General features: G+C 46.0%; 1 protein-coding gene across 1 annotated transcript; it reads left to right on the top strand.

Annotated features, from left to right (window-relative positions):
• The first annotated feature begins 964 nt into the window (after positions 1–964).
• LOC119276547 (beta-glucosidase 7-like) lies at positions 965–5,554 on the top strand. The gene is made up of 10 exons (XM_037557641.1): positions 965–1,286; positions 1,406–1,464; positions 1,547–1,622; positions 1,702–1,773; positions 1,875–1,962; positions 2,334–2,465; positions 4,429–4,646; positions 4,740–4,771; positions 4,874–4,976; positions 5,134–5,554. The coding sequence occupies exons 1-10, from the start codon at positions 1,034–1,036 to the stop codon at positions 5,406–5,408; spliced, it is 1,308 nt and encodes a 435-aa protein (XP_037413538.1). The 5' UTR covers positions 965–1,033; the 3' UTR covers positions 5,409–5,554.
• The last annotated feature ends 4,761 nt before the right edge of the window (positions 5,555–10,315 follow it).

Genomic DNA, 10,315 nt, shown 5'->3' with positions numbered 1-10,315 from the left:
CAAATGTATTCAACATTGATCTTGTTCTAAGGGCTTGGCACCAGGAATTCAAACATATATATACCAAATCAAAACGAATATATGTTTCAAAAGTTACGAGCCATTCAAAATGCCACATGAAAAATAAAATGCAAGGCTTTAGTTGGAGAGAGAGAGTATACCATGTGCATGCAACCATAAGTCATTCTCTCCTCTCACACTTATTCATTTGAGAAACTAAATAACAACTCATACATGACAAAACAATACGAATCTCTAGGAACGAATGAATGTTGGATTTTTGCAGTTACATACCCTTGTCGCTAGAATTTTTCATTTCCGGCCATGTTGCCTTCTTGCCCTGCTCATGGCGTGCTACAGTCCACCGCCCCCGATCTCGACCAGCCGTCCTACACGTCCTTACCTGTTGGCCACTCCAGGCACCAGCTCCAATCTCGCCGAGTCACCGTTCCTCCTGGGCCATTGTGCTGCTGCTGCCAGCCACCAACCCCTGCCTTCATGGGTCCTAACTGATTCCCTTCTAGCCTTCGCTTCAGCCGCCGTGTTGAGCTGCTGCTACTCCGGCCGGGTAGTTCAATAGTAGGTAATTTTCCTTACTGAGACCGGACTAAAATTGATGCATCAAATATTTGATGATCTAAACACTGAGTTTGAATTACAAAGAACTTATGTGTATGTATTGATTTCAACATTGAACTAAAATTTGATCACAAAGATAGATTTAGGTATTTTGAGATTACTCCTAATTTGTTGGTGTCGGAGAAAAATTATTCCGGTTTTGCACCAATACCGGACAATTTAGTTTAATACCACCAAACAATTAGACTGTATTTAATGCCACCAAACAATACAATTCCCACTCAATCCACCTTTCACATCAAATAGACCTTGGTCCCGCTTTATAAATAAAGCTCAACCCACCACAGTTTCTACGGTATAATTGAAGAGTGCCACTGTTCTAGCACTAGTGACTAACTAGTGACTAGTGAGTGGGTGTGAACTGAGGCCCCTGCCCGCGCTGCAGCTCTGCAAGATGACCGCGAGGTCGGCGAGGTGCATGCTGCTGCTGCTTGCCCTGGTGGCGGCGTTCCATGGCCACGGGGGAGGAGCATGCGTCCGTGCCACGAAGGAGCCTGGCCGCCTGCGCTGGCTGGGTGGGCTGAGCCGGGCGTCGTTTCCCAAGGGATTCGTGTTCGGGACGGCGACGTCGGCGTACCAGGTGGAGGGCATGGCCACAGGAGGCGGCCGCGGACCTTCCATCTGGGACGCCTTCGCGCATAAGCCAGGTGCTGCTTATTACCTCTTCCTCTTTACTTCACTTGTGCCGCCCTTAAGCTCAACTCCGTTTTTTTTGTTTTGTTTTTATTTCTGACGTCAGTTTCATATTCCGTGCTGCAATAAACAGGAAAAGTTGTGGGAAATCAAAATGCCGACGTTACAACAGATCAATATCATCGCTACAAGGTACGACGTCTGAAGCAAACAGAAACATACATGAGTAATCAATCTTTCACGTTTAATCCTTTTATTACATATGCTGGGACAGGAAGATGTTAATCTCATGAAAGGATTGAATTTCGACGCCTACCGGTTTTCCATCTCATGGTCCAGGATCTTTCCGGGTACACTCCAACTTCCATATTTCTCTGACTGAACGCAAGCTGTTGATTGACACCACTGATTCGTCATTTATTTCTGTAGACGGTGAAGGAAAAGTTAACGAAGAAGGTGTGGCGTACTACAACAATCTGATAGATTACCTGCTTCAGAAAGGTACAGCTAGCATAGCTAGGCGTTCATTTCAACCTGTGAAACTTCCATGGGAACCTAAATAAATACATCGATATCTGAATGTTTCCATGAAAACTAAGCAGGCATTACTCCTTATGTCAACCTTTACCACTATGATCTCCCTCTAGCACTTGAGAAGAAGTATGGAGGCTGGTTAAATGCAAAGACAGTGTAAGTCAAACTAGCAATCCATCTTTCTATTTACTAATGTGTTAGATTTACATTCCCATTCAGAGTATTTCTAGACTTATAGTTTGGATTTAGAAGCATACAGGAAAAATTGTTTAGACAAATTTAACAGTTACTCTTTTTACATACATAATTTTCTATTAAATGTGACTTCACATATTCGAGAAATGAACATTAGGATGCAGAAGTTTTTGTATGTTTACTCAAAAAGTAAATCGTACAACACACAATCACTTTATTTTTCTATGTCGAAGCAGCATGCGATGATTATCTTCGTAATATTTGTTCTGTAGGGAACTATTGCAGATTACGCTAACTTTTGTTTCAAGACCTCTTTTTTTCTTCATCTGTAGGGAACTATTTGCAGATTACGCAGACTTTTGTTTTAAGACCTTTGGCGACCGTGTAACGCACTGGTTTACATTCAACGAACCAAGTAGAGTAGCGATTGGTGGTTATGATATAGCGACGACTCCTCCCCAAAGGTGCACCAAATGCTCTGCTGGTGGGAACTCAGCAACAGAGCCTTACATTGTTGGTCATAATTTTCTCTTAGCACATGGTTATGCAGTTGCAAGATACCGGAACATTTATCAGATATTTTTCTAGTTGAGCTATAAGAGCATATTATAATATAATCAGCCTTAGGGAGTTTAGTTTGATTTAAATTTCACTTACAAAATCATTATCGAATTAATTTTGTCTTGGCGCATGGTCAATGTGCATTAATTGTGTCCAACAAGATTGTTTTTGTGATTGTGTATATATCCATGAATGTATAAGCATTATTGCTTCCCCAACTCTCTGGGCATGTTAGTGACAAATAATCTCGAGATATCAGATTTGTATGATTTGTCGTGAGCATTGATCATTCCGTCTAGATTGGTGATAGAATAGTAGAAACAAAATGTAGGCAGCTCAGCAAGGGAAGGTTGGAATAGTTCTGGACGTCAGTTTTTTTATTTTTTTAGAAAAGGAGGATGACCCCCGGCCTCTGCATCTGGACGATGCATACGGCCACTTTATTAATTATTCTCACAAGACCTTACAAAGTGATACAACAGTAAGACTAAAGCCACCGTCTAAGCAACAGACTGTCGCTACACCTATCCAGCTGATGAAGGGGCGCAGATAGCCTAGGCCTAATACCAAACAGACATCGCAGCCAAGCCTAACATCTAAGACCTGAGACCCCAACCTAGCCACTTGCCGGGTCTGGGGCACACACTGGTCCGGCGTGCTCTTAGAGGCCGCCGCCGCCAACTGCCACCGCTCCATCTTCAGAACTGTACTGAAGCATCAACCTTGCTCGGTCTAGCTATCGTCGACGCCACCACGGCACCCAATGACACCTCCTCCCTGCGCGCAAACAGCTGAGCACGTCGCGGTCGCCACTGATACACCTCAGCGCCATGCTGCCAAGTACCACCAGCCGACACAGCTTGAAGTCCTTGGAAGATCTGTCGTACGTAGCACCTGCCGACCAGGCATGACAAAGCGTAGCACCTGTCGGTCAGGCATGACTTGACATCTCCACCGAAGCTCCGTGCAAGACGAAGCCGCTCCACCTCCTACCTCTGACTTCCGGCGCTGCTCCACAAACGATGCTCCCAAGAGAGAAACGACACCGCAGTGCCGCCATCATCCGATCTGGAAAACCAGATCATAGGGTTTCCCCCGGAGCAGCACGAGTGGGTTGACAGTAGTTACAGAACGATGCCTTCATCAAGGTAACCATCGTCCGCCATCGTCCGCCATCGGCTCGGTTTTCACCGGCAACTATGTCTCTCCGACTCGTAGCCGGGACTAGATTACAGATCTCGAGATCCGATCATCTAGTCTCAGGTCGACCACCTCCGACGTAGGAGATGACCACCACCGCCATAATCCTCGTGATGCGGTGCAGACCCGGAGTGCTTCAGCGAGCCGTCGCCGAATCCGATGAGATGCAGCGGCTTGAGGACGTAACGGCAGCCCGGGACGCGCCCCGGCCGCCGCTGCCGCCATCTCGTACTACTCCCGCCGGGTGCAGCCAAACCCCCCGTCGTGCCCCGGCCGCCGCTGCCCGCCATCCTCGTCGGGAGGGAGATCCAAATCAGGCCGCCACCGCCTCAGATCTCAGGACGTCAGAGGAGGTCCGTCGCCGCCGCACCACGGGGCCTTCGCCCAGCGACGTTGCCGGCGGCGGCGGAGGGAGGGGGGTGCACGGGGAGTCGAGGGGAGATCAGGATGTGGCCGCCCGGTGCGGCCCGGCGGCGGCCGCACGGGGTTCTGGACGTCAGTTGGTACGAGGCTCTTAGCAACTCAACTGAAGACCAAGCTGCAGCTCAAAGAGCCATGGACTTCCTTGTTGGTTGGTACGGCCATACTAGTATCATGCTCATGCATTTGACAATGAGTTTTATTTAGATAAAAAATATATATCAATGACAGTTGCATTGGATGCAGGTTTCTTGATCCACTAATAAATGGACAGTACCCACAGATAATGCAAGACCTTGTGAAAGAGAGGTTGCCCAGGTTCACTCCTGATGAAGCAAAAGTGGTCAAGGGCTCAGCGGACTGGATCGGAGTCAATCAATACACAACTGAATTCGTAAAGGGGCAGAAATTGGTGCTGCAGAGGCCGACTAGCTACTCAGCCGATTTGCAGGTTACTTATTCATGTGAGTTTCCTTCCTGTCCTAAGCTGCAGGTTTTACTTTACATCAGTACATATTATTGCGCTTCATCCTTAATTTATAGCCGAAACTTTGCAGTTGAGCGAAATGGCAAACCGATTGGACCAAGGGTATGAAGCTCCTAGCTGAAACCTTTCTCAGCTTTATTTCTCCGACCATAAGTTGGAAATTAACATGATAAGTCTTGTGGGTGCGTGAATTGTACGTTACAGGCGAGTTCTAAATGGCTTTATATCGTCCCGAGGGGGATGTACGGATGCGTGCACTACATCAGCCAGAAGTATGGAAATCCACCGATGCTCATAACTAAAAACGGTACTGGAGTCCCATATCTCTTTGTTCCGTTTCATGCCTCTCAAGCATCTTGTCATGCATATGTGCTAATGTCGTCGTCATCGTCAACAACAACAACAAAAAAAAATCCTAGATGAAAACATAACAGAAAAGTTGGAAAAACTCTTTGTGTTGCCAGGAATGGATCAACCAGGGAACCTCACCCGTGATCAGTACTTGCGGGATGCCACAAGGGTTCGGTACTACCGGAGTTACCTCTGCGAGCTGAAGAAAGCCATCGACGGCGGCGCCAACGTTCTTGGCTACTTTGCGTGGTCCCTCCTGGACAACTTCGAGTGGATGTATGGCTACATATCCAAGTTCGGCATCGTGTACGTCAACTTCAACAGCCCCACCCTAGAACGGCACCCCAAGGCGTCGGCCTACTGGTTCAGAGATCTGCTGCAACACTGATGTAGCTACTGCCTCTGAATTTACCTGATGTTGTCATCATTATGTTGAGTGTCTGCCTACTGTTTTTCGGAACCATAATTCAGAGACATGACTGTTCTAGAGTTATCTAATGGATATAAAGGATGGCAAAATGATTCAGCATTTAATTCGGGTTTGTTGCACGGATTTTGAGCTGTCTCTAGATCATTTTACCTTGATATGTGATATCTATCTATCTACCTATACTAATCAGAGACTGCCAAAAAATTCCAACGTTAATCACAAAATACAAGCCGTAGAGTAAAAAAACAGATCTCTCACTCAATCTCTCTCTCTCAATCTCTGCCGTCTCAATCTCTCTCTCTCTCTCTCTCAACCTCACATGTCTCAATTTCTCTCTCTCTCTAAAGCTTCCACGTCTCAATCACTCTCTCTAAAGCTCTTACGTCTCAATCTCTTGAACTTGAAGCAATTGTAGTATCATTCTTGATCTCTCATGTCTCTCTCTCAAACTCTCTCATGTCTCTTTTCCTCCCCACATGGAATACAGATCGATCCGTGTCCATATCAAATTCGAGCAAGGAAGTTGGGGCATGTACCCCGTGCGTCTAGATCAGGTTCGTCCTCTCACACAAACTTGTTTTGAATTTGGTTCTTTGCCAGTTTATAATTGGATTGGCCATATCTTTTCCACTGTACCTGGACTCAGGAGCACAATGATTCAAGGTCTAGGACAAGGCATAGTTGTGTTGACAAAAAAACGCTGAACAAAGGCATTCAAAAGTACGGTATATCAAGGACTAAAAGTGTAACACCCCGGCCAAAGCCACCGGTTCCCGGCCGTTACGCCTGGAGGGATCTAGACTGGCCCCACAGATCAACACTAGTCTTTTTTGCGGACTTTGTGCTTACTCGTGCACATCCGGAACCAACTTCCCGGTCGGTCACCCATTCTAAAATTACTGCAAGCCAAGCATGCTTAACTTTGGAGTTTTTTTCGAATGGACTCCCGAAAAAGAAGGAGTCGCCCTCGTCGGCCCATCAGGAACGTTCCCTCTTGGCACACGTATGCGCATCCAGTCTGGCATATGTGCCATGCCATGTGCCACAATGGGCCACACGTGCCAAGAGCCACATGTCCGCGCACCTGATCGCGCATGCCCGTGTAAACATGAGGGTCGTCTCTGATACCAATTGTAACGCCCCGGCCATAACCACCGGTTCCCGGCCGTTAGGCCTGGAGGGATCTAGACTGGCCCCACGAACCAACACTGGTCTTTTCTGCACACTTTGTCCTCTCACTCGTGCGCACCCGGGACCAAACTTCTCGGTCGGCCACCCATGGTCCCGGTCGGTCACCCATCCTAGAATTACTCCAAACTAAGCACGCTTAACTTTAAAGTGAAGAAAGGGCGGGTGTTAATCCTCGGCGATGAATGCCGGAGATTAACTATACCCTCTCGGGCTGCGAGTTGGATGGCTTGGGGCTCGTCGGAGGTCGTCCTCCCGGTGAACCGATAGGGACGTTCTGATGTGGTGCCCCTCCCGTAGATGTGAACCGTGGCCTAGAAGTGATGGATGGAATCACTTGTGTGTTCCTGGTACACAATATCTTCTGGGGGTTCGTCTATGCCAAAAGCACGATGAGTGAGATTGGCGAGGATGGCTATGAAATCTCCAAGCTCGGATGCGGTTGCGGGCGATGGGACCAGGCATCTTGGTGGTTTGGAAATCAGGTCGCGAGTGAAGATTGTGATGTGCTGAGTTTGGGGTGAGGCTTCCCTTATAAGCCAGCAGAGTCTTCCATCGCACGCTTGTGGATGGGACAACTCAGGTGTCAGCCACATGCGCACGACCTATGGGTTAGGATGATAGGTTGGGCATCGACTGTCAGAAAGATGTCGGCTGGCCACAGTGCCGTTATGAGATAGGATGAGCTTTACTGTGGATAAGAAATGATATGGCCGGTGTGGAAACCTAGGGATAGCGACCAAGATAAGATAGGATTAGCCAGTGGTCAGGCTGGCTCTGATACCAAGGTTGTCGGGGCCGGTTTCCCGGACATAAAATCCTAGTAAATTACCCCTGTGTCATCACTAGCCCCAGGATTACTGTTCGCTGGTGGACACTTCCTTGATACAAAATTCCAAGCAATTACAAGAAATTGAGTACAAGACCGTAAAGGTCCAATGAATATAACAAGGATCTCTAGTGGTGGATGACAGAAGTGACTCGTGGATCTTCAACGTTGATGGGACTTCATTCCCACAGGAACAACTGACCTGGGTAACTCCTATCTCGCGTGGCTGCTATCTTCGAAACCTAGGTTGTGGGGGTGTCTTCGTAGTACTCCTCTCTGAATCATGATCTGGCCAAGACAATAGCCAGGAACAAGCCAGTGAGTACGTTTGAATGTACTCGCAAACATGATGAATAAAAGATATACCGAATCCATATGCTCATGAGGAGTTAAATTATATGCATGTGCTGACTGAAAATTTAAGCATGGCATGATAAATATTCACACGGTGCAGAAGGATAAATAAATCATGTTAGCAGTAAATCAAGAAAATGAAATGGAACATCGAGCGTTGGACCGCCCGAGGGATTTGAAGAAAAATGCCAAGTGGGTGTCTGAAAGCGATGCCTCGAGAGGTCTTGAAAAGAAATGCCAAACGGGTGTCTAAAAGTGACGCCTCGAGAGGCCTGATAACCCACAAGTATAGGGGATCGCAACAGTTTTTGAGGGTAGAGTATTCAACCCAAATTTATTGATTCGACACAAGGGGAGCCAAAGAATATTCTCAAGTATTAGCAGCTGAGTTGTCAATTCAACCACATCTGAAATACTTAATATCTCCAGCAAAGTATTTAGTAGAAAAGTAGTATGGAAGTAATGGTAACGGTGGCAAAAGTAACAGTAGCAACTTTATAGTAATCGTAACAGTGGCAATGGAGAAGTAACTAAGCAAAGATCAATATGTGAAAAGCTCGTAGGCAATGGATCAATGATGGATAATTATGTCGGATGCAATTCATCATGCAACATTTATAACATAGGGTGGCACAGAACTAGCTCCAGTTCATCAATGTAATGTAGGCATGTATTCCGAATATAGTCATACGTGCTTATGGAAAAGAACTTGCATGTCATCTTTTGTCCTACCCTCCCGTGGCAGCGGGGTCCTATTGAAAAGTAAGGGATATTAAAGCCTCCTTTTAATAGAGTACCGGACCAAAGCATCATCACTTAGTGAATACATGAACTCCTCAAACTACGGTCATCACCGGGAGTGGTCCCGATTATTGTCACTTTGGGGTTGTCGGATCATAACACATAGTAGGTGACTATTGACTTGCAAGATAGGATAAAGAACTCACATATATTCATGAAAACATAATAGGTTCAGATCTGAAATCATGGCACTCGGGTCCTAGTGACAAGCATTAAGCATGGCAAAGTCATAGCAACATCAATCTTAGAACATAATGGATACTAGGGATCAAACCCTAACAAAACTAACTCGATTACATGGTAAATCTCATCCAACCCATCACCCTCTAGCAAGCCTATGATGGGATTACTCACGCACGGCGGTGAGCATCATAAAATTGGTGATGGAGGATGGTTGATGATGACGATGGCGACGGATTCCCCTCTCCCGAGCCCCGAACGGACTCCAGATCAGCCCTCCAGAGGAAGATTAGGGCTTGGCGGCGGCTTCATATCGTAAAGCGCGATGAATCCTTCTCTCTAGTTTTTTTCTCCCCGAACTTGAATATATGGAGTTGGAGTTGAGGTCGGTGGAGGTCCAGGGGGCCCACGAGGCAGGGGGCGCACCCCGGGGGGTGGGCGCACCCTGCACCCTCATGGACAAGGTGTGGGCCCCCTTACGTTGATTCTTTCGCCAATATTTTTTATTAATTCCAAAACATGTCTCCGTGGATTTTCAGGTCATTCCGAGAACTTTTATTTCTGCACAAAAATAACACCATGGCAATTCTGCTGAAAACAGCGTCAGTCTGGGTTAGTTCCATTCAAATCATGCAAGTTAGAGTCCAAAACAAGGGAAAAAGTGTTTGTAAAAGTAGATACGTTGGAGACATATCAAGTCCCCCAAGCTTAAACTTTTGCTTGTCCTCAAGCAATTCAGTTTACAAACTGAAAGTGATAAAGAAAAACTTTTACAAACTCTGTTTGATCTTTTTGTTGCAAATATGTAAAGCCAGCATTCAAGTTTCAGCAAAGATTATGAACTAACCATATTCACAATAACACTTAGGTGTCATGTTTACTCATATCAATGGCATAATCAACTAGCGAGCAATAATAATAAATCTCAGATGACAACACTTTCTCAAAACAATCATAATATGATATAACAAGATGATATCTCGTTAGCCCTTTCTGAGACCGCAAAACATAAATGCAGAGCACCCCTGAAGATCAAGGACTGACTAAACATTGTAATTCATGGAAAAAAAGATCCAGTCACAGTCATACTCAATGTAAATTAATAGCCACATACAAATGACAATGGTGCTCTCCAACTAGTGCTTTTTAATAAGAGGATGATGACTCAACATAAAAGTAAATAGATAGGCCCTTCACAGAGGGAAGCAGGGATTTGCAGAGGTGCCAGAGCTCGAGTTTTGAAATAGAGATAAATAATATTTTGAGTGGCATACTTTCATTGTCAACATAACAACCAAGAGATCTCGATATCTTCCATGCTACATACTTTATAAGCGGTTCCCAAACAGAATGGTAAATTTTATACCCCCCCTCCACCAACGAGCATGAATCCATGGCTGGCCCGAAACAACGAGTACCGTCCAAGTAACAACAAACCTGGGGAGTTTTGTTTGCAATTATTTTGATTTGATTTGAGCATGGGACTGGGCATCCCGGTTACCGGCCATTTTCT

The sequence above is a fragment of the Triticum dicoccoides genome, chromosome 3B (assembly GCF_002162155.2).
Source record: "Triticum dicoccoides isolate Atlit2015 ecotype Zavitan chromosome 3B, WEW_v2.0, whole genome shotgun sequence".
Taxonomy (NCBI): Eukaryota; Viridiplantae; Streptophyta; class Magnoliopsida; order Poales; family Poaceae; genus Triticum; species Triticum dicoccoides.
The sequence above is the reverse complement of the archived record's forward strand: the minus strand, read 5'-3'. Positions and strand labels throughout refer to the sequence as shown.

Excerpts from the sequence above, each read along its gene's own strand:
- LOC119276547 (XM_037557641.1), top strand. The coding sequence starts at position 1,034 with ATGACCGCGAGGTCGGCGAGGTGCATGCTGCTGCTGCTTGCCCTGGTG. Across the intron at positions 1,465-1,546 it reads ATCAATATCATCGCTACAAG|GAAGATGTTAATCTCATGAA; the intron begins GTACGACGTCTG and ends ATGCTGGGACAG. Across the intron at positions 4,772-4,873 it reads GCAAACCGATTGGACCAAGG|GCGAGTTCTAAATGGCTTTA; the intron begins GTATGAAGCTCC and ends TGTACGTTACAG.